Source organism: Lepidochelys kempii, chromosome 2 (genome assembly GCF_965140285.1).
Source record: "Lepidochelys kempii isolate rLepKem1 chromosome 2, rLepKem1.hap1, whole genome shotgun sequence".
Taxonomy (NCBI): Eukaryota; Metazoa; Chordata; order Testudines; family Cheloniidae; genus Lepidochelys; species Lepidochelys kempii.
The window spans coordinates 104,155,830-104,180,750 of NC_136381.1; the positions used below are offsets into that span (position 1 = coordinate 104,155,830).

A 24,921-nucleotide genomic window follows, 5' to 3' on the forward strand; every position below is an offset into this window, starting at 1 on the left:
GGCTGAGACACAAGGGCGCAGATCCACAAAGGTTCTTAGGTGCTGAAGGGTATGTCTACACTGCAATTAAAAACCCAGGGCTGGCCTGTGCCAGCTGACTCAGTCTCCCAGGGTTCAGGCTGTGGGGTTCTTTAATTGCAATGTAGATTTACAGGCTCGGGTGCAGCCCAAGCTCTGGGACCCTCCCATCTCACGGGGTCGCAGAGCCTGGCTCCATTCCAAGCCCAGAAATCTACACTGCAGTTAAACAGGCCCCTAAGCTTGAACCCCACAAGCCCGAGTCAGCTGGCACAGGCCAACCATGTGCCTAACTGCAGTGTAAACATTCCCTAAGTCTGAGGTTTAGGCACACATGTCCTAGTTTTAGTCTTCACTGTGATCCTTATAACTCCTAACTCTGTAGGTACCTAAGTTTTCAGGGTACAAAATCTCTAAACACCTAATATTTTTACATCTGGGCATGCACACTGCTGCCCCACTCTAGACATTTATCTCTTTCCTACTCCCCAGAGTGGTCCACAAACCAGGGGAAGATGGGCATTCACCCGCCTATCTTATGTACAGGGTCCAATCAGGTAGGCTTGCTCAGAGGCCGCCTACTAGAGTAGGTCTTACTCAAAATCTGGCTGGTGGTGCCTACCTTATAACGTATAGCCCAGTGGTTAGAGCAATTGCCTGGGATATGGAAGACTCAGTTTCAGTTCCCCTCTGCCTGAGGGGATCAAATGATGTGAACAGGGGTTTCCTATTCTTCAGGAGAATGGTCTAACAAGTGAGCTATGGGATATTCTGATGTAGGACTCCTTCAGTCTCTCCTGTTGAAGCTGTTCCATTTTCAGGTGTTGTGGATTGCAGTGTTGTTCCTGTGATTTTTTCTAAGCACCTAAAAGGTAGGCATTGCAGCACTCAGCATTGCAATACCTAGGTCCCTTTGTGGATCCAGACCAAAGTGCTAGAAATAGAGGTTCCTAAGGGAAATGTTGAAACAACCTCAACCACAGCAGCCAAAAATACTCCATAATAATACAAGGAAGAATAAATTGAATTAGGATTGTTTTTGTAAAATGTAGGTGGAAATACTTTAACAAAAGGACTGACCTCAGAAGCTAGCAATTCTGTTGTCTATTTTTGATTTTCAGAACTTGGTTGTAAAATAAAGTGTATTTTACAAAAAGTTTAGCAATATTTTATGGTCATAAAGTTTAAGTGGTAATTATATTACCAGTCACTTCTGGGGAAGTGCATCTGCACAAAAATATCTTTAGACTTTATTAAGAAAGTGATTTGTAAATTGTGGAATAACGATTTGAGCGATATTATGTGACTTTGTATTACTATATCATTGTATCAAATTATGTTTCATTAAAATACAATGCAACTTCTTAAAGAAGTATACAATATCTCCAGCCTTCCTATTTCTATTGTCTAACTGGATTGTAAGCATTTCTGGATGGGAATATTGTCCTCTTTCCATTTTCAAATCACCTAGCCTACATTTTATACTATACAAATAATAATGTATAATTAGGGCTTCTGGTTTTTCTTTTCTTTAGGGCTTCATTTATTTTTAGCAGTATTGGAGTTTCATAGAATCATAGAATATCAGGGTTGGAAGGGACCTCAGGAGGTCATCTAGTCCAACCCCTGCTCAAAGCAGGACTGATCCCCAATTAAATCATCCCAGATAGGTCAAGCCTGACCTTAAAAACTTTTAAGGAAAGAGATTCCACCACCTCCCTAGGTAACGCATTCCAGTGTTTCACCACCCTCCTAGTGAAAAAGTTTTTCCTAATATCCAACCTAAATCTCCCCCATTGCAACTTGAGACCATTACTCCTTGTTCTGTCATCTGCTACCACTGAGAACAGTCTAGAGCCATCCTCTTTGGAACCCCCTTTCAGGTAGTTGAATGCAGCTATCAAATCCCCCCTCATTCTTCTCTTCCGTAGACTAAATAAACATCCCCAGTTCCCTCAGCCTCTCCTCATAACTCATGTGTTCCAATCCCCTAATCATTTTTGTTGCCCTCCCCTGGACTCTTTCCAATTTTTCCACATCCTTCTTGTAGTGCGGGGCCCAAAACTAGACACAGTACTCCAGATGAGGCCTCACCAATGTCGAATAGAGGGGAACGATCACATCCCTCGATCTGCTGGCAATGCCCCTACTTATACATCCCAAAATGGCATTGGCCTTCTTGGCAACAAGGGCACACTGTTGACTCATATCCAGGTTCTCATCCACTGTAGCCCCTAGGTCCTTTTCTGCAGAACTGCTGCCTAGCCATTTGGTCCTTAGTCTGTAGCGGTGCATTGGATTCTTCCGTCCTAAGTGCAGGACTCTGCACTTGTCCTTGTTGAACCTCATCATATTTCTTTTGGCCCAATCCTCTAATTTGTCTAGGTCCCTCTGTATCCTATCCCTACCCTTCAGCATATTTACCTCTCCTCCCAGTTTAGTGTCATCTGCAAACTTGCTAAGGGTGCAATCCACACCATACTCCAGATCATTTATGAAGATATTGAACAAAACCGGCCCCAGGACCGACCCTTGGGGCACTCCACTTGATACCAGCTGCCAACTAGACATGGACCCATTGATCACTACCCATTGAGCCCGACAATCTAGCCAGCTTTCTATCCACCTTATAGTCCATTCATCCAGCCCATACTTCTTTAACTTGCTGGCAAGAATGCTGTGGGAGACCGTGTCAAAAGCTTTGCTAAAGTCAAGGAACAACACGTCCACCACTTTCCCTTCATCCACAGAGCCAGTTATCTCATCATAGAAGGCAATTAGGTTAGTCAGACATGGCTTGCCCATGCTGACTGTTCCTGATCACTTTCCTCTCCTCTAAGTGCTTCAGAATTGATTCCTTGAGGACCTGCTCCATGATTTTTCCAGGGACTGAGGTGAGGCTGACTGGCCTGTAGTTCCCAGGATCCTCCTTCTTCCCTTTTTTAAAGATGGGCACTACATTAGCCTTTTTCAGTCGTCCGGGACTTCCCCGGATCACCGTGAGTTTTCAAAGATAATGGCCAATGGCTCTGCAATCACATCCGCCAACTCCTTTATCACTCTCGGATGCAACGCATCCGGCCCCATGGACTTGTGCACGTCCAGCTTTTCTAAATAGTCCCGAACCACACTTCTTTCTCCACAGAGGGCTGGTCACCTCCTCCCCATGCTGTGCTGCCCAGTGCAGCAGTCTGGGAGCTGACCTTGTTCGTGAAGAAAAGGCAAAAAAAGCACTGAGTACATTAGCTTTTTCCATATCCTCTGTCACTAGGTTGCCTCCCTCATTCAGTAAGGGGCCAACACTTTCCTTGACTACCTTCTTGTTGCTAACATACCTGAAGAAATCCTTCTTGTTACTCTTAACATCTCTTGCTATCTGCAACTCCAGGTGTGATTTGGCCTTCCTGATTTCACTCCTGCATGCCCGAGCAATATTTTTATACTCATCCCTGGTCATTTGTCCAATCTTCCACTTCTTGTAAGCTTCTTTTTTGTATTTAAGATCAGCAAGGATTTCACTGTTAAGCCAAGCTGGTCGCCTCCTGTATTTACTATTCTTTCTACACATCGGATGGTTTGTCCCTGTAACCTCAATAAGGATTCTTTAAAATACAGCCAGCTCTCCTGGACTCCTTCCCCCCTCATGTTATTCTCCCAGGAGATCTTGCCCATCAGTTCCCTGAGGGAGTCAAAGTCCGCTTTTCTGAAGTCTAGGGTCCATATTCTGATGCTTTCCTTTCTTTCTTGTGTCAGGATCCTGAACTCGACCATCTCATGGTCACTGCCTCTCAGGTTCCCATCCACTTTTGCTTCCCCTACTAATTCTTCCTGGTTTGTGAGCAGCAGGTCAAGCAGAGCTCTGCCCCTAGTTGGTTCCTCCAGTACTTGCACCAGGAAATTGTCCCCTACATTTTCCAAAATCTTCCTAGATTGTCTGTGCACTGCTGTATTGCTCTCCCAGAAGATATCAGGGTGATTGAAGTCTCCCATGAGAACCAGGGCGTACGATCTAGTAACTTCTGCGAGTTGCCAGAAGAAAGCCTCGTCCTCCTCATCCCCCTGGTCCGGTGGTCTATAGTTGACTCCCACCACGACATCACCCTTGTTGCTCAGACTTCTAAACTTAATCCAGAGACTCTCAGGTTTTTCTTCAGTTTCATTCTTGAGCTCTGAGCAGTCATAGTGCTCTCTTACATAGAGTGCAACTCCCCCACCTTTTCTGCCCTTCCTGTCCTTCCTGAACATCTTAAATCCATCCATGACAGTATTCCAGTCATGTGAGTTTTATATAGGTGTCCAAAATTCAGGGCTTTTTCATAGTATGAAAAAGTGATGAGTAATGTATGTTTTATACATTACTCGTTATGGTAGTATACTCTGAGTATCTCTTCGTAATGTTCCTTGGTGCACTTTAACATAGTGCTGTTTCAAACAGCACTACGTTTAAGCACACAAGGGAACCTTTAGTGCACACTAGCACAGGCCACACAGGCCAGTCAATGTGCAGCATGTTTGTGTGTTTTATAAATCACACCCCTGTTACTGGGGTCCATGTTACTGCTCCATGCAGATAGGCCTTTAGATACAAATAACCATTTCCAGTGTTTTTCCAGTGTTTATTGGATAAACACCAATTTTATTTATTTTATTTTATTTTTTAATTGGGAGTGTTTTGTCAGTGTTATCAGTTAAAACCTAAAATCAGCAGCCCTACGTATGATCTTAATGGGAAGACTTATGTATCTGTGGGAAAGGTGTCAGCTTTAATACAGAAATGTATTTGTGCTGTATATCACAAAAGAGGAAGAACCTTCCAGTAGTTAGAACAGAGTCTAGGAGTTAAGAAATCCAGGCTTTATTTTCAACTCTGCCACTGATGCACTTTGTGATCTTGGGCAAATCATTTAGGTCCACTATTCAAAAGTGACCCCTGTAATTTTGCCTCCGTTTTTAGAGCAACCAAATTTTAGCTATTTAAGGACTAATTTACAAAAATGCCGAGCACCTGTATCGTGCATTGACTTCATTTGGAATTGTAAGTGTTCAGCACCTCTGTAAATCAGACCTTAGATATGTAAAGTTGGGCTCCCAAAAACTGAGACCCCCAAAATTATAGATCATTTTTTGAAAATTTGGGACATTACCTCTCTTCCTCAGTTTCTCTCAATGTATAAAATGTGGTGCAGTCAGTTTACCCTATCAGTTTGTGGATTTTAGTTGTGAATATGCCCCAGAAGGCTAAGATGTGCACATTTTATGGATAAAATTAATTAAATTGGTAATAAAACTTGCTGACCTTTTTGTAAAGTGCTTTGAGAACTTGTATGAAAGGTGCTATGTATATGTTAAAGGGTGATGGTCACTGCTATTGGCTATTTCAAATTTATTTACTGTATCAGAGTATAAGAAGATTGTTTTGTAGTTATGGTCATTTTGATTAAACAATGTGGACAAAATATTTCTTCTGCTGTTTTTCTAAAATTGCAGGATGAATCTACTGGGGAAATCACCTTTTATATGAAAGGGGCAGATGTCGCAATGTCCACCATTGTACAGTACAATGACTGGTTAGAAGAAGAGGTAAGAAATATCATGAAAATTGAGTAGAACAGAGCAGAAAATTAAGTAGAAGGGACTGAGTACTTTATTTTGTCATGGGAAAATATTTTGTAGCTGAAATTTGCAAAGAACAGAAGGAGAAACCACAATGTCTTCTTTACCACAGATGTTATTGGAATAAGTTCAGAAATGGAAATCTTGAATCAAAGCAGTAATGGATTGTGAAATACAATTAAGTGGATCATGAATAGGTTTTAAGGATTTGCAATTGTTTCCAAATTTTGTATAACCAAGAAAGGAAAGCAGAGGTAACAGTTTTACTGAACAACATAGCAACCTAAGACTAGGGATATATTTGTTATGTTGAATGTCCCTTCCAAAACAAATGTACACATAAAACACAAATACTTTTGAGAAGTATTCTATATATAGCACCTATTAGTCTCTTTACTGTTACAATTGGCTGGGAATCCTGAAATATCTTCATGGATGTAGCCAAAATTAAATAAATTTGCTTAACCAAGTGTGTATAAACATAATTTGATAGTAATATAAGCTCCATATATATATTTATTTGCACAGATTACGTTTCAAAACTGCTTATATATTTTCCACTGTGTTGCTGTAATAGGCACCAGTAATCACCCTAATCTGACCCTGCATACAGACGATATGGTAATACAATGATCACACCATGTATGTTCATAATGGTATTGGCAATATGAATCAATATCTGCTTCAGGGTGGTTTGATTTAATCAGGGACATGAATAAATTAAACTCCCTGAAGACCTAGCAAAATGTCATAAAAATTACTTTTGGCGATAATGATACACAATTAATTGTAAAATACTTGTTTAATTTATTTAACATTATGAGGTCCAGTCAATAAGTGTTTTGCACCAGACAGGCAGCATCAGGCCTGTTTTTCATTAAGACAGTTGTTTTATGCTTTTTTTTTTTAAGACTACTTTTAGGGTGTAGTCTTTTGATCAGCAAGAAATTCATTTGCTACAAAGAAGTTTCCTTGACAGTCATTGCTTGGCTCTATTGCATATGCTTTAACCATCTAAAAGATTAGTATAACCAATTCTAAAACTTCAGTCAAAAGGAAGTCTCCTTATTTAAAAGATTAGCAGGAATCCAAGTCACCTAACTAACAGTAGCATACTGTGTTGTCATATAGGAGAACCAAAGTGAAGGTTTTTTTTCTGATTCAGTCTCTAGCTATTCCAGATAAGTAACTACGGGAAGAAATTCATGACTGTTAAAGATGGGGGGAAACTATAAGTCCATTTACTATAGTACATCTTGCTAGAGCAAGATTGTGCTTTAGAATATATTCTTCAGTACTTTCTTCTATCCAATTTCACATATCTCTCTGCAGTCACAGGCACTGGCTTTCCAAAGTGCCGGGAGGTGCTTGACCCCCAGCTCTGCTCCAGGCCCTGCCCCCACTCCACCCCTTCCCCCAAGGCCTTACCCTCGCCCCACCTCTTCCTGCCCCAGCACCACTCCCACCCTCCCTCTTCCCACCCAGTTCTGCCCGCTCTCCCAAGCACATCTCATCCTCGCTTCTCCTCTGCAGCCTCCTGCACACTGCGAAACAGCTGATTGGGGAGGATGGGGGAAGCGCTGATCCGCGGGGCCCACCAGTGGGCAGGAGGTGCTGTCGGGGAGAGCAGATGGGGGGCTGCCAGTGGGTGTTCAGCACCCACCATTTTTTCCCTGTGGGTGCTCCAGCCCCAAAGCACCCAGGGAGTAGGTGCCTATGTCTGCAGTACTCTGGAAGCATTCAGCTCTTCATATGGCTCAGTAGCAGCAGGTGATCCTGTTGCTAAGTAAGGATCATGCATTGATGGTTCCGATCAGCTCTGGCGTTAGGGAAAATGGCACCCTGGGCGAACTTGTATTTCTTCTTCCCTGCCCCCACCACCTCGGCACCCTGGGCTTCCACATGCCCATCACCTCTGGGCCCCGCTGCCTCCCCCAGTGTTTAATTTGTATTGAAAGAGGTGCCAGAGCTCAGCCCTGGCACAAATTAAGCACTGGCAGGGCAGCCTGATACTGGCAGGTGCTGGCCGAGCGCCCAGCTCTGAAGGCAATGCCCTCACCAGCAGCAGCGCAGAAGGAAGGGTGGCATAATATATGGTGTACTACCACCCTTGCTTCTGCGCTGCTGCTGTGGCTTGTGGAGCCTGGTGCTCGGCATGTGGCTCAAGGTGGCTTCGTGCTGTCACACGGGGCTGCATCTTGCCAGAGCCCACAGCCCTCTGGCCACTCCTAGCTCACTGAGGCACTATTTCAGATTTTGTGGGGGGTGGGAGGAAACTTTAACTGGGATTCCAGGGACTACTTAGACACTGAAAACTCTGGGGGTTTTTGCAGATGATAACAGGAATAAGCTTACAGGAGCGCTGTATCTAATGGTTATATAAAGAAAGAAAAAATATATGTATTAATGCCAATTAAAGCCACGTTTAAAGTTGATATGTAAATTTAGAACAATCAGGAGATAATACAGCAGGATATTCCCAATCCCAAACCTTGAGGTATTTGTTCTGGAGCTTTAACACAGATATCAGAAACACATATTTGATAATTTGTACACTATCTTCAGTAAATAAAAATAAATAAAATCTGCTTACTTTCTCTAACAGACACACACTCTGTGTTACTGTCATTATCTACTGTATTTTAATCAATTGTCTTTCACTCCACTAAAAACGTACTTAATTTTAACATATGTGATTAAGATTTTTTTCTCTTTTATTAGGAAAGGGAATTTATTTTGGCATTTATGTTTACCAATCACAATCATGTACATGACTCACTAACATTTGACTCCATCATTGCTATTGGTATCTTAGCTGGAACTGCATTTATTTTCATGCAAATTTTAAGTTATTTTACAGATACAACTAAAAATACAATTTGAAAATAAGCGACCGTCATCTGCCCCGTGTCTAAAGTTATATGTTAGCTAATGTTTTTTAAACTGGCACTGCTAAGGTTAGTACACAGTAAAGTTACATTCTAGAAGGATAGTATTATTCGATTGCACCACTTTAAATAATGACTGACAAAGCACAATACGATAATAAAAGTAATAATGATAATTACTCCAGCCAGGACAGGTTAGGCATTTTAGAACTCACTACTCAAAGAAATAAATGTTAGCATAAGAGAGAAATAAAATTATGAAATGCACAGACCAGTCAAAAAACTAAAATAACAGCGCTTTGAAAGAATAAAATTACAGAGAAATATGTGCATTGCAGGATTACCAAGGAGAAACAACAATAATAATAATTAATAATACAAATATGTGTTGGGGGGTGAGTGTGAAAGAGACACTGTGTGTGCACGTGTGTGAGAGAGAGAGACTGTGTGCTTTCGCCCCGTTTGCCTGGCCATATCAAAGGCCAGTCCTGGTTCCGATGAATCCCATCTAGTACTTTCCACCTGCAATTTGGTGACTGACCCTAAACCCTCATGAGTGGAATTAAGAGAAGATAGAAGAAAGTTGGTAGCTGGGCTGAGGGGAAAAAAGCATATACATTTTCAGCTCCTAGTTACATTTTGGAGGTAAAGCTATAAATCAGTGAAAATTCCATCTTAACCATAATTTTACCTTCCCCTAGATTCTCTCTGCCTGTGTAATATGATCTTCTACCAATGCATGGAGTAAGGAAATTTCATTTCAGTTTCTATCACTTATAACTGTGATAGGATCATTAGCTCCAGAGAAATCCAGATCTGTTCTTGCGTAAAGTAAGGAGAAACACCTCTGTGGTGCAGAGCAAAGTTTTGAGCTAATATTTTTTTAACTTGAATTTTGATTTTAGCATTTGAAAATCTGTGCTGCAATCTCTGCCTAGCTGAGGGGGCAATTTTCATTTTTTTTCTTTACCCTGCCCCAACCAGAGTCATTTGCAAGAGGACAGTCCATCGTCGAAGTATTTCCACCACGAGGACAGGCAGAGGGAATGCCCCGTGAGCTTATGTTCTGTATTTGTGGGCCTCCCATTTGTCTCTTAACAGCTAGATGGGTCAAACCCTTATCTAAGAAGATTTTCACACAGGCTCTCTTACCCCGGGAATTACGTATATATTGTGTTTGCAGTCATTGTTTTCTCTGCCTGAAAGAGTAGAGGCACATGGTAGCCCTACATCACAAAAGTGAGACTACTGGAATTCTCCTAGTTGTGGGTCCATGTGACTTTGGACAACCAGATTCAGGACACTGTCCCCTATAGTCAGTCTCCTTGGAGCCATTGCAGGATTGTCCCAGGGAAATGGGCTTTAAGGTGGAAGTACATATTTTATTGCTTTGTCCAGTCTATAATAGAAATGCTAAATGATGCAGATTCTGTCACATACGTTGAGAGATTATTCCATAGCCCAAGACTAGCCAGCGTGAGTGTGAACAGGTGTCTCAATGGTCCTCCAGCGCCTCTAGCTGTTGTGCTATGAAGAAAACCTTGTAAAAGTATCCCGAGTGTTATGGATGACAAATGGTAGTCTTAGTTTGCAGAGGATCTGAAACAAAAGCTCTGAGTTGTAAATTGCCCCATGCATTCCAATAGGTGCTAACTCAAATGCAAATCATGATGCTTTAAAATGTCAGCATTGTTAACTGTTTCATTGACCATCAAAGCATGTAAGAAAATAGGAAATATATTAAAGATCTACACAATCTACTCCATTTTAGTTAAGCCTTTAACAACACATGAGAGTTGAAGGAGGCATAATTGGTTTCAGTTTTCTGAAGGGGGACTTAACTATCAAAAGAATGGGGAAAACTAGCCTAAAATACCATGCTGCCAGATAGATTTTCCTTATATTCAGATTACATTTTAAAAAAATTAATCCTATTACTTCTAGTTATATCCCTTCATACCGCATAAAATAATCTCTCCCTACTTGGTGTTTGCATGCTTCACAACTGTTATTGTTACCCACCTCCTACCCTTTAATATTGATCTATCCAAGTATACATTTTTAGCCCTTTACATTAGCCTATTTTGCAATCATGCAATTGCAAACATATTTAATTTGCTGTCCATTTTTACTCCTTAGTCTCCTTCTGAATTACTACTTCCCATGTTACTCATTACCACTGAATATCTGCATTGTGGATGATTTTTCTCTATATGTCCATTAGCTTATATTTTTCACAGATTATCACGTTTATTAAGTTCTGCTGTTTCTAAGATTTCTGGGTATATTCTGGGTATATTTGTATTATTTCAGAGTTTTTTTTCTGTTTTACAACTCCTCTGTTTATTATCTGTTTGCTGTGTATTCCTTAATAAATCATGAATATAAATTTGAAATAGTACTTATTCTAACACAGATTTATGCACAACTCACTAGGCACCTTCCTCCAGTTCAGTACTTTACCACTTAGATCACAGCCTCTTAGCCAATTTTCAGTGTCTACTATAGCATTTTTATCAAAGCCGATTTGAATTATCTTTTCAACTAAGATTTCATGAGCCGTAGTATCAGATGCTATTCTCAATGTGTGGTTCTCCGCAAGGATCCAAATTACTTATTTGTCTCAGCGTGGCTAAGGAAAAGGTATGTTTGAGATAAAGGAGTTATCAGGCTGGGTTAAAACCACTATGCTGCATGCACAAAAGAAACCAATCTTACTATGAAGCCTGGGCAGCTACAGGGCTTGTTATGGAGCTAGAGAGATTACCCTACCTGTAATTCTGTACTCAGCCTTGTGGCTTTCTGCAGGGTGGCACAGATGACAGTCTGAACTTTAGCTCTCTTGGCATGTAGATGGATGCCTTATGTGCAGTAAAGGGAAGATTAGTGATTCCTTTATCTTTATTTATGACACCAGATTCAGTCTTCTAAAGGCAGTAGCTTCATTCAAACCATGGCTCTTCCACCTCCCAGTAAATCTTAACTCTTGTCCTGAATACCTTTCCTTGCTCATTGCACTTTCTGTGATTAGTTCATTTTTTAGTTGATTTTGAAGTTTGTACTGCTTAAGAAGTTTCTCAGACTGGATTGCTTAGCCAAAATGTATTATCACACATTTAATTGAATTTTCCTTTCTCCATATACTAGTTGGAGATCATTTTACCTAGTGTCCAGACTAATTTAGGAGGGACTAGAAAACCAAATTAGCTGTTTTGGAGATCACAGAAATGTAGGGCTGGAGGGGACCTTGAAAGGTCATCAATTCCAGCCTCCCACACTGAGGCAGGGTCTAGTATACCTGACAGTTGTCTAGTCTTTTCTTGAAAACATCCACTGACTGGGATTCCACAACCTCCATTGGTAATCTGTTCCAGTACTTAACTCTTCTTATAGTGAGAATTGTTTTCCTATTATCTAATCTAAATCTCCTTTGCTTCAGATTAAACCAATTACTCCTTGTGCTACCATTGGTGGACATGTAAAACAGTTGATCAACTTCCTCTTTATAATAGCCCTTAACATATTTGAAGGTTATCATCAAGCTCCTCCTCCATCTTCTCTTCTCAAGATTAAACATACCCAATTTTTACCTTTCCTCGTGGATCAAATTTTCTAAACTTTTTATAATTTTTTTGCTTTCTCTCGACTCTCTCCAACTTGTCTACATCTTACTTACAGTGTGGTGCAAAAAAACTGAACACAGTACTCCAACTGAGGCCTCACCAATGGCAGATAGAGTGGAATAAGTACCTCCTGTTAATATACCCCAGAATTATATTAATGCAACTTTTTTGCAACTGCGTCACATTGTTGACTCAGTTTGTGATCCACTACAATCCCCCGATCCTTTTCAGCAGTACTACTGCCTCACCAGTTATTCCCTAATTTTGTATTTGTGCTTTTGCTTTTTCCTTCCTAAGTATAGTATTTTGCGCTTGCCTTTATTGAATTTCATTTTGTTAATTTCAGACCACTTCTCCAATTAATCAAGGTGCTTTTTGAATTCTAATCCTGTCTTCCAAAGTGCTTGCAACCCCTTCCAGCTTGGTATCATCCACAAATTTTATAACCATACTCTCTACTCCATTATCAAAGCCATTAGTGAAAATTATGAATAGTATCTCACCCAGGACAAAACCCCTCTAACTCTTAGATATACCTTCCCAGTTTGACAGCGAACCACTGATAACTATTCTTTGAGTATGATTTTTCAAGCGGTTGTGCACCCACCTTATAGTAATTTCATCTAGACCACATTTCCCTAACTAATTAATTAGAGTGCCATATTGGACTGTGTCAGAAGGCTTATTAAAATCAAGATATATCATGTCTTCTGCTTCCTCTGATCCCCTAGGCCAGTAACCTAATCAGAGGAGGTTAGTTTGGCATGATTTTTTTTCTTGAAAAAACTGTGTTGGCTATTACTTATCATCCTGTTATCCTCTAGAAGCTTACAAACTGATTGTTTAATAATTTGTTCCAATATATTTCCAAGTATTAAAGTGATGCTGGTTAATCTGTAATTCCTGTCAGTAAAGATAGGTACCACATGCCCTATTGTTGGTCTGTAGTACAGAACAGCATGCTATTTTACCTACATTCTTCTTTTGTACTTTTGTCTATCTAGTGTGGCAACATGGCACGAGAAGGATTGCGCACTCTGGTGGTTGCCAAGAAGTCATTAACAGAAGAGCAGTACCAAGATTTTGAGGTATGAAAATAGAGAGGAATCTGTATTCCGGGCATAGCTCTTGAGCTCAAATAATGCAAAGCACTTTATAAGGAATACTACTATTTGTATTCTATTAAGATGATGTGATCAAATTTTGATTTAAAATATCGGTAATAATTGATGTGTTTAAACAGAAGTGTTGTGATATTCTATCAGTTTTTGACATTCCTTAGCAACTATTCCAAAATCTTTCACAGGATACTGTTTAGTTTTGTTTATTATACTATTGGATTACTGCTATACAGCATCAGAGGTCCTCATTAAATTAATTTTAGAGTTTCAGTGTAGCACAAAAATCTATTAGTTCTGAAAAACAAGGACAATCACTACTTAAGTGTCATGAGGCCTGCTTTTTATAAAGTCTTCTCATGATTCACTCTAAGGATCAGGCAAGGAAACTTGCACTGATATACTGACGTAAAATGTGTTGATTAATTGTTAGTTCTTGGGTTTAAGATATTTAGATAAATTTAAATATGTTACATCATGAGTCATTGTCAACAAATACTGACAAACTGAAGATTTATTTTCTCTTTACGAGTGTTAGCAAGCTCTCTCTAAAATAAGGGGGTTGGGGTTTTGTGTTTGTGTGAACAGAATCGATATAACCAAGCAAAGCTAAGCATACATGATAGAACCCTCAAGGTGGCTGCTGTTGTGGAGAGTTTGGAGAGAGAAATGGAATTGCTTTGCCTCACTGGAGTAGAGGATCAACTACAAGCTGATGTTAGACCAACTCTGGAGATGCTAAGAAATGCTGGAATAAAGGTACTAAATGCATACTACCAAAAGACAGTTAACATGGTATTCTAATTGTGTATTTTTTCAAAACTGATTTATTTAGTTTTGTATTTATTTATTTAGATTTATACAGAATGAAAAAGGACACCTACCTAAGACTCTAGGTGTCCCTGACTTAAATTACAAAAACAAATATCAATGAACAGCAAGCAGAACACACAAACTCCCTTTCCCTCCACAAATTTGATTCCCCTTAAGCATCCACCTCTTCAGCAGCCTGTGCAAAGAGAGGAATTTATCTATTATTATTTTGTCATTGACGCTTATCAATCTTTACCATGAAACTGTCCTGTGTGGAATGTGTACTAAAAGAGTTAGCGACGTTACTTAGGTGTTCACATCATAAAACCACTGAATTGGCACTAATTAGTATTCATATGAAGTCTCAGCAAAAAGGCAAAGGAGAAATCTTCATACATAACGTGACAAATCTTCATACATAACTTCTGTAATTGTCATAATACATAACTTCATACATAACTTCTATAATTGCAATTATCCTATCTGGAATTCCATATGATTTTTGTACTTTCCATAATGCTTCCCTCCAAACCAAATCAAATGCCTTTGTGAAGTCAATGACCACAGCAAACATCTTTAATCCACATTCTCATTCTTTTCCATCAGATGTTGGAATGTGGTCTGAAGGAAGAGCAGCACCTCCTGGAGGCAGGCCAGACTTATAGACACCATATGGCCAGATAGCTTGGAGCAGTAGTAGGACAGGGCCTAAGGTGTGGGCAGGGTTCCTTGTCACCACACAAATCCAACATGTCCTAGTAGGGGGCATCTCTTCCCCTCTATACCCCGGAGGGGTCCACTGGCCACAGTAGTCCCTCCTTTACACCAGAGACTTCCTTCCTTCCCCTAGGTGCCAGAAATAAAACTATGTAAAGTCTTTACTCTCTGCTGATTGTTTGCTTCAGTCTCCTCCCTCCTTTCTGCATCACAGTCTCTTTGACTCACTCGCCATGCCAACTTTTCCTCTTTTGTGTCTCCCATCTCCCCTTCTCTCCTTTCCCTTCAATGATTAAGGGGATAGTTTATATTTTAAGAATAACTGACAGTGGCTAAGTAGAGGAGCAGTGGGGGATAGGTTGTCTACATAAACAAAAGAAAACCAACAAAATATGTGCCAATCCTAAACCTATCCATTTTACTTGTCCTTTCCCAAACTTTTTAACTTTGGCCTTTAAAATTGTAAGCTCCTTGGGTCAGGAACTGTGTCTTCCCATATAACTGTATAGTGCCCAGACCAAGAGGACCAGAACAGCTTACGTCTGGAGGGGAGGGAGCAGTCTTCCTGCACAGGAATTGTGGATGACAGACATAAGGCTACCTTCCAAGCCTCCTTGCAAGCACTAATAGAAGGGGGAGGGCAGGAAGGGTGTGTTGAGGGCAGGGCCACAGTATGCTATGTGCTAGAGATTCTGAGTGATGCTCTAGCCCATAGGGCAGCCCCAAGACATTGGTGTAACTTAGGTCATAGGAGCCTCTCCAGTTCTTGGAACAGCCCAGGATTGGGAGGATGCAAAAGTTGTTTAAATCCTCCATAACCCACCCACCTCCTTTTCCTCCTGAACTGCAAAATCTGTGCTGTGCCTAAAAGGGACAGCATGTAATCTCACCCTTTGTGTGCAATTATAGTAAAAATGAGCCTATTAATTTCTTTGGTTTAAAGATATGTAGCCAATGCATCCTTCCTGGTTATCAGGTTCAGCAGAGTAGTAGGAGAAGATTTGAAGAAGATACAAATATCATTCAGCTTTTGAGAACAGGTCTTAATGTTCAACTGAATTAACTCTAAAATTCTTTTGCAGATATGGATGTTAACAGGAGATAAACTGGAGACAGCTACTTGTATTGCAAAAAGTTCCCACTTAGTATCTAGAACTCAAGATATTCATATTTTCAGACCTGTGAGTATAGTTCCAGATAATATTTTAAGATTGGCCTCATCAAATAAGAGTTAGAGTAAAATAAATATTGCTTAATAAGTGGCCAGCTGTTAATCATTAATTTGATATTCATGGTAATAGAATTAATGATAAGGAGTTGATGTGCTGTTATTGTGGACGTCATATTACAATTCCGTAGAAATTGTACTTCAAGTTGGTGACTATTTAAAGACTGGAGATTATAAAGCATTACGTATGAACTTATTGATGCTTCTTCCAGATGTTTCATAAAAGACTTGTCCTAATGCACCAGTTTTACACTAGTATAACTCCTTTGACTTCCACTGCGTTACTCCTGAATTACACTGATATAAGTGAGAGTCCAAACACATTACTTCTGCAGAACAAGGGTCCTGATCAAAAGCAGAAAACCAGAATTGTTAATCTATTAGTCTTCAGTTAAAATACTTGTATTTTCTCATTTCTCTCTTTAAGAAAATGAATAGAAATGCAAACTGAATATCTGTATTTATATACATTTGTTATATTTTCATAACATCAACTATATTGAATTCAAACAAAAATAAAGATTCCCTAGGTCTTGATTGATGATGTCTGATCAGACATAAAGTCTGTTTGTTCTAAATGAACCACTTGCACCTACAGAAATAATTATTTCAATATAATTTACATGTAAATTTAGTTTCTTCCGAACCATCAGAATAGCAAATTAGGCCCTGCAGACTCCTATTTGCAATTCAATTATTAATGCTTCTGATAAAACTTCAGATCAATTTTTGTTGACCTTTCCATGTTGTAACACTACAAATTAAGTCTTTCTGAACAAATCTATTTAGTTTGAGTTAGATTTTTATTTTCATTACCTAGATTAGTAATAAGAGATCAATTTGGAACTGTTAATTTAGAATACACAAAGTTTTAAATTAGTTAGAAAATTAATTTATATAGAATTCTATCTTGTCTATGCCAGCATTTTGCAAACAATTTTTAAAAAAAAATGTTTTAGCATGTTACAGTACTTAAATCTGACTGACAATTGAAATAAATATTAAATTGAACATGATCAGTTTGGGGGAACCTGAAAAATCACAAAAATATGGTATGTCCATGGCTTATTTTATAATATTATATGTACAGGGTAAAGAAATAATTACTAGAAGTCACTGTACTAGATTGATAGTCATTGTTAAAATGTCTTCTCTGATATTCCAAATATCAATTAACAAAGAGTTTGCCACTTAGACTCCTATTAAAAAAAAGTTAGATTATTTTAGGTTTGTGAATGCTCCTTTTAATTTATTTTTAAGGTTTTTAGATGTTGTTTCTGTCTATGGTAAAACAAATGGATATGTCGCAAACATAAAAACTTTCTTTCTCTTTGTTAGCTGACAGGTGGCACTATAGAGGGAGCGTGTCATGCTGAGTAGTTAGTTCTGAGTGAAGACACCTCTCGATTCCTGTGATGCTAGACCCAGTAGTAGGGCCCAGCCCCCGGTGGTAGACAGAATAGGAGCTTGTTTCTCCTCCCTCTTCAACCTCCCCCAACACACACTTAGTTTAGAAGGGAAGGAAAGAGAATTCCATATTTGTTATTTTTGGAGCATTTTGTTGTTGAGTTGCATCATAATGCCCCTGCAGATCTTTGTGTGCAGTTAATCCAGCATAAGGAGTTGTGTGCTAACAGGAGCCAGACCTGGAGTTCCTACAGTTGGAGAGAGACAGGTTCAAGACATGCAGCCTCTGATTCTGTCTGCAGTAGGCCAAGAACAGTGTTATCCCAAATCAGTTTAATTTTGTTCAGGCTCGCCCATTTTAAATTTGATTTGGACAGCCAATGTTGACAGGGCCCAAATCACATGTGAAAGCATTTTAGAAATTTTCTTCTAGACTAACAACTGTATCTTGTCCAGGATAGTGCAGAAAAGTCTACTTGAAAGTCAACATTTTGTATTTAAAATTATATTAGTACACTTTAACCTGGTTATATTGTAAATTTTGCAAGTTCTGTATTTTAATTTGGTCCTTATAAAATTATATTGTGTACACTTTGAACCCATATTGCATTTCACAAATTTGATTCCATCCTGTGATACGTTTATGTGAATAAAAATACTGTATAATGATATTCTCTGACCCCCAGGAGGTTCGTTATGATTTGTGTGTGTTATATGACTCCATGGTACTTATTCATACCCAAACTAGTCTTCGTATTGCCTGCTTAGGAAAACATTTTCAGCTGCAAGTTCCAAAAAGGACTAACACAAGTAATTGTATTCCTGTGCCTCTTGAACGATTTAGGGTTTTACTTTTCCTCATCCAAACTAATGGAACCACTAATGTGGCCACATCACATTGTTCCAGATACATCTTATTCATTATTAAGCAATGTCATTTTTCTGAGTTAGAGGGTTTATCTAGAGTTACCAAACTTGAATGATTCAATCCCACATAAAGTTCTTAAGAGATTTTATATGCATGGTTTTGCAGCCTGATCCACTTTGGTGAGGCACTGAATGCGCTGCCTGCACAGATTTGCCTCCTTTTTGAAGATTGCTTTCACATCTCAGTTCTTTCATGCAAGATGGGAAAGACACATGCAGAGCTACTTCCTGGTGTTACACACACTGGGGTAGAACACTTTGAATAACATGTGCTTTCTGGTCTTGGTTTCTCTAGTTTCTGGTATTTCAGTTCAAACTTGTTTAACAATTAAATCTTTTAATTTTGAGTGTGTATTTTTATTGAAGGTAATCAGTCGAGGAGAAGCTCACTTAGAACTTAATGCTTTTAGAAGGAAGCACGACTGTGCCTTGGTGATATCTGGGGACTCTCTAGAGGTAAGACCTGGGCTTCTATCAAAAGTAATTTAGTTGCACTATTCTATATGAAAAGGAAAGTGTTGTTCATATCCTCATTTATTTAGAAAATGGTTTTGAAAATTCCCCCTGTACTTTAAAGCATCTCAGGGTTGCCAGTGCAATTTTGCTTGAGCCATAAATCAAGAACAACTTTACTAGACAACCAAATTGTATTAGTTCTTTGATGGTTGCTTAAGACAGATTTAGATTAATGAAAGGTGTATGCAATATGATTTGGTAATGTGAATATATGAAATTTTGTCTCTTCTATTAGGGCCAATGAAACAGCTGTAAGAGTGCTAGTTTACAGTAAAAAGCCATGGTCCAGAGAATGTGGGTAAAATTGTTTTGTTGATGTCACTCAAGCAAAACTCTATGGCAGAAGGAGGGATTTCCTTTTCCATCAAGTGTTTTCTATTCGTGAAATGAGCCTGTACTATGGTGCCTCTCATGATTGAGAACAGAACGTCAAATAGGATAAAATATGTTCCTTTCCATAGGTTTGTCTGAAGTACTACGAGCATGAATTTGTAGAGCTGGCATGCCAGTGCCCTGCTGTAGTTTGTTGCCGATGTTCACCCACCCAGAAAGCTCATATTGTGAAACTGTTGCAACACCACACTGGAAAACGCACTTGTGCAATAGGTGAGTGCCAGACCTAGTTTCATTCATAGTAACAAGAATTTGATAAATTTGGAGAGTAGGTGGCAACAGTGAACCAGAATGGTTACAGGTCAACATTTCAAGGCAGTAAACTTCCAAATATTACAACTTCTTTACAGTAAAAGATCTATTGAGAGAAGGTTTTTTTAAAATGTATAAGGGAAAGTATGAATAACTGCATAGTGCAATGGCATTTCCAGGTGATGGAGGAAATGATGTCAGCATGATCCAAGCTGCAGACTGTGGAATTGGAATCGAAGGCAAGGTAAGCTTATCTAATTTCATGTAAATTATCCTACGTGTCATTTCAACAATATTGTACTCAAGCTTTCTTTTTAAATTGTAATTAATTATGCAGCAGCTTTATAATGAAGACCTTGGTAAAGTTCACACTTTTCAGTACAATGCAAATAGTGTTTAAGTATTTTTTCAAAAAGTCATAAAATCTGTGTGTTAATATTTTCTCACCTTGTGTACAGAAACAGTCAAGAAAAACACAATCCCTGTAGGTTATTTTGTATAAAATACATATGTTGCACTGAAAGAGACAGGCTTGGGACATATGTTGCACTGAAAGAGACAGATTGTACTTATTTGTAGCAGTCATCGCAGACTTCAATATATTCAATATACAGCAGTTTGCATTTTACATTAAATACATTGCAATGCTGATAAAACTCTGTTATTAAGGGTCTGATTCTGTCACAGATTCAGTGACTTTCTGGGACTTCCACGACTTCCGCAGTGGCAGGGCTGGTGCAGCTGTCAGCACCGGAGCAGCAGCGCCAGGGCTGAAACAGCCGGAGGTGGGAGAGTTAGGTCAGCCCTTGCTGCAGGAGCAGCGGCCAGTCCCGGGTCTACCAGAGTAGCAGATGATGGCCAGCCCCGTAACCTGTCCTTGACTTCTACTAAAAATACCCATGACAGAATCTTAATCTTACCTCTTATGAAGCAGGAGTGAATTTTGCAGCTACAAATTGGTTGCTTATTAAAATTTTGAAATCTGAACATTTTGTTTATTATTAATCTCTTAAGACACTGTACTTTCCAAGATCCTTTTCTGCATAAAATGTAACATTTTTAAAATGTTGTATTTTGTTTTTGCTTTAGGAGGGAAAACAAGCTTCCCTGGCAGCTGACTTTTCTATCACACAATTTAAACACATAGGCAGGCTGCTGATGGTTCATGGTCGAAATAGTTACAAAAGATCAGCAGCACTTGGTCAATTTGTCATGCACCGGGGCCTTATTATTTCAACTATGCAGGTATTTAAACTTTTATGTTTCTATAATGCCCACAAAATGTCATTACCCTTAAAAATATTTATTGTGAAAGTTTTAAAATTAATCATTTAATTTGATTTATTGTAGTGCACTGCACTGCACACAGAGGGATAGTAAAAAAAAAAAGAAAAGAAAAGGTAATTGACTAATGCATAGTTTTAAAATGTGTGTTCTTTTTTTCAAGGCTGTATTTTCTTCAGTCTTCTATTTTGCTTCTATCCCTTTGTACCAGGGATTCCTAATGGTAGGGTAAGTTTAAATCAATAGTTACAATACCAGGTAACATTTATTTCCGAATAATTTTTTTAAAGAAAATATTGGTTTCTGATCCATTCCTCGTGCATTTGTGGTTGATGAACTAACAGGTGCTAGTATGAGCAAAACAGCATCCATGTAGCAGAGGATCACAAAGCAACCCAACCTCCTTTACCACTCCTCAGTGCTGAACCTCTCAAAAGCAGCGCAAGATACCAAGCATCCCATTGGCATGGCCTTGTAGCTAATCCTCTAAAGAAAAAAAATCCCAAATACTGAGGTGTATTGGTAAAAGGCAAAAAGTTAAGTTGATGTGCATTTCAGCATCAAAGCCTGTGGTCCAAATGCCTGCATTATCGCAACTGCAAAAGCAAGTGAGCTGCACATAACAGAGCATATCCAGCTTAGTGAGTTCAATTTTAACTGAACATAACACATTTTATTCATGAGTATGGACCTTTATCCATTATCAGTTTCCAGTTCCACCCCTTTTCCACCCTGAAATGTCTTTCCTTTCTGAGGCTGGAATGTATGTACTCTTTTCTGCTTCACATGTTGGAAATAGCCATGGTTGCAAGCATAGGTGGGGTGAAAACACTGTGCCTTGTTAACAGCCCAGCATGATTGTCTTACAATATTTTTTGCTTATGGAGCGTCTGAAGACTTCAAAACTCTTCACGGGTATTAAGGAATTTTGGCCCTGGCTTTGAATCTGCATAACAATCAAGAAGAATGAGAATATAGTATTGGATGAAAGAGATCATGTGCTCAAGTCACAGCTCAGAGTCAAGCATGATTGGATCCTGTGCAGTTGCAAGGCAGAACTCCTCAAAGTGTTCCTGAAACAAGTCCTTTTAAGTCACATATGACATTATGATGATGCCTGTATATTTAATTACTAATCTAGGTGTTTTTCAAACAGAGTGCTCTCATAAATTAGAAAACTCTCTCTCCATTTTTCTGTTGACATCAGTGGCACTTAGAGGCCCCAGTCAAGTCAGGGTCCTAGGCACTGCATAGGCATATAGTAAAAGTCCTTAAAGCATTTACAAATAGTCTAGAAAACCATATTAAAAAAAAATAATTTGTGGTCCTAAGACAGCATGTGTTTATCAAAAATCCAGCCTCCTGGTTGGGCTGTTGAGATCCTCATGGACATGACAACACTTGTTGCCAAATTCTGTATTTCCGTATTTGTTTTCATATTGCATTTACATTACAAAGATGCTAAGAATAATAGATGCAACAGTGGATTTGTTGTCTTGTCTTTCTCCTTTTAAAGACCTGGTTACAGAAGTGGATTATTGACTTTGGTGACTGGAAATAAGTTAGGTGGTTGGTTTATCTAAACTTTGTTAATGTAGCCATGTTCTACAATTTTGCACAATTGGCAGCTCTCAGAAGAAGCCCAGGACCATGTAATTTAATATTGTTAAACTTACGTGGGTAAGTTGCCCAGAGCTGACCACTACAATATTCACTCAGCCAGATTTACTCAAACTTGAAAAATCACAGTAAAAGGATTATTTGATGTTAATAGATTGCTTATAAAGAGTACTACTTAATGATTTTTACATACAGACTATTTATATGCTTTTTCTAAGGTATGCAACCATATACACTATGTTTCCAGTCTTCTCTTTAGTGTTGGATCAGGATGTGAAGCCAGAAATGGCATTGCTATATCCAGAACTTTATAAGGACCTCACCAAGGTATGAATATACAAAGTGTTCAGATATACATTATATTCATTTTGACTCTAGTATGCCCAAAAATAATTTCAGGTTATTATACTCACCCTGTGGAGATGTTCCAGGTAAGACAAACTCATAACTAGGCCATATGATTTCCAGGTGTTATTTTTTGTTGTTGTTATTCATTAGTTGAAATAACATAATACAATATAATTTATAGGTGGTTTTCTAAGTTTAAAATTGTTTTAATTTTAGAAATACAATTTTAAGGAGAAGTTAGGCTTTTTTTGATAATTTTAGGTAGAACTGGATAATCTCTTTTGGTACAGCAAACAGTATGACAGCCAGGTATTTTTAAAGATCTGTGGTGGTCTGTTCTTTCAGTATTATCTCCATTCATAACCCAACTTCTGTTTGTGTATAGTTTTCATACCCTGCTTTATTTAATATGCAGTTGTGCATCATAATTATTCTCAATTGTTCTGGTAAACAAGACCCATTCCAAATATCTCGGGCTCTTAAAACCAAAAGATTTTTAAAAACACTTATCAAATGTACTGAACTAGCTATACTCTCAGTGGTTTCATCTGGTGAGAAGCCTTACTGCTTTGTTACACAAAACTTTAGCATAATATTTAAAAAGGGTAAACCTGGTTGTTGAAATAAGATCCTGCTACGCTTGCTCTTTGAGCTGTTGTACAGGCCGTCCATGTTTAATAATAGTTTCAGGACTTCTATTCCTTAGGCCAAAGGAGATCATCATGGCAACTCCCAAAGGATCATAATCTCCTTGCAGATTAAACACAACCCAGATCAATCTCTAGCTAGGTCCTTAAGATGTTGTGACTGGATAGTCAGTTTGTCCATCACTGGCAATCTTACTGTGCCTCCAAAGCTTTTGGCAACCATGTGATGGCTGGCCACCTAGTGGCATTCATTGGCACAAACACTTGGATGTGTATTTTGTGTTGGCTATGAAATCATTTGGATAATAGTGTTCAGTGCATTCTTACACATACTCTGACTGTTTTGTCTGTTTACCTCATTTGGTACCCGTATTCTAGGCAATTTACCAGGATAAGGAGTACACTTTTTACTATCTGTCCTAAGCTGTATCAAGCAAGAGTAATGTTTTTAGTCTCAGTCTAGATCAGGGGTCAGCAACGTGTGGCACACGAGCCAATTTTTACTTACACACTGCTGCCGGCCGGGGTCCCGGCCGCTGGCCCCACTCAGCCCACTACCTGCCTGGGTGAACGGAACCCCAGGCTAGCAGCAGGCTGAGTGGGGCCGGCGGCCGGAACCCCAGACCGGCTGCAGGCTGAACCGCTCAGCCCGCTGCTGGTCTGGGGTTCCGGCCGCCAGCCCCTTGCCAGCCGGGGTTCCGGCTGCCAGCCCCGCTCAGCCTGCTGCCTGGGATACCAGCCGCTGGCCCCGCTCACCTTGCTGCTGGTCTGGGGTTCCAGCCGCCCGGCCCCCTGCCAGCCGGGGTCCTGGCCACTGGTCCTGCTCAGCTCGCTGCCAGTCTGGGGTTCCATTGAGGGGCCCCTGTAATTGTAAAATTTATTACTGGCACACGAAACCATAAATTAGTGAAGACTTGGCATGCCACTTCTCAAAGGTTGCTGACCCCTGGTCTAGATCAACAGAATGGGTTAATCCATCACTGTCTGTGGCCAGGCTATTTTGAAATCCATTTCTTTGCTGAGTGCAGATTCACATCTGTGCTGGTGTGATCAGCTCTTTCATGGGCAGAAACAGATGTTTTCTTATGCCTGCTTATATTTTCATTGCTTGCACTTTCTTCTAAGCCCTAACGAGTTTCATAAATCCATTCATAGGATGTATGAAACATATGCATATACACATGCAAACAAAATTATGTGTTCTTTGATTTATACATGTGTAAGCCAATGAATTTTGATTGGGACCATGATTTGTTTACTGCCACAGGAAGACAAAAATTATTGGGTAAGGAAATAATCTACAGAAACTTTTAAAGTAGTAAGCTCTCAGAGTTTTAATGAGTAAAAATGGGCACTGTATCTTAGCAAATGGCTACCTGACATTTAAAGTAATATACAATGTTGTAGCCCTGTCAGCGCCAGAATGTTAGAGACAACATTATATTGTGAGGTAATATCTTTAATTGATTGGACCAACTCCTATTGGTGGGAGAGACAAGCTCTCGAGCA

General features: G+C 39.3%; 1 protein-coding gene across 8 annotated transcripts in view; it reads left to right on the forward strand.

The window, feature by feature from the left end:
• ATP9B (ATPase phospholipid transporting 9B) overlaps window positions 1-24,921 on the forward strand; it is a 297,033-nt gene that overhangs the window by 261,684 nt on the left and 10,428 nt on the right. For 7 of the 8 annotated variants that reach the window (XM_073331798.2, XM_073331797.2, XM_073331803.2 and 4 more), the window contains 10 exons: window positions 5,506-5,598; window positions 13,147-13,230; window positions 13,849-14,019; window positions 15,873-15,971; window positions 18,719-18,808; window positions 19,330-19,474; window positions 19,693-19,757; window positions 20,603-20,758; window positions 20,961-21,025; window positions 22,636-22,744. In XM_073331798.2, the coding sequence (XP_073187899.2) occupies window positions 5,506-5,598; window positions 13,147-13,230; window positions 13,849-14,019; window positions 15,873-15,971; window positions 18,719-18,808; window positions 19,330-19,474; window positions 19,693-19,757; window positions 20,603-20,758; window positions 20,961-21,025; window positions 22,636-22,744 (1,077 nt within the window). The remainder of the gene's footprint in view (window positions 1-5,505; window positions 5,599-13,146; window positions 13,231-13,848; window positions 14,020-15,872; window positions 15,972-18,718; window positions 18,809-19,329; window positions 19,475-19,692; window positions 19,758-20,602; window positions 20,759-20,960; window positions 21,026-22,635; window positions 22,745-24,921) is intronic. The other variant, XM_073331800.2, reaches the window with a different exon arrangement.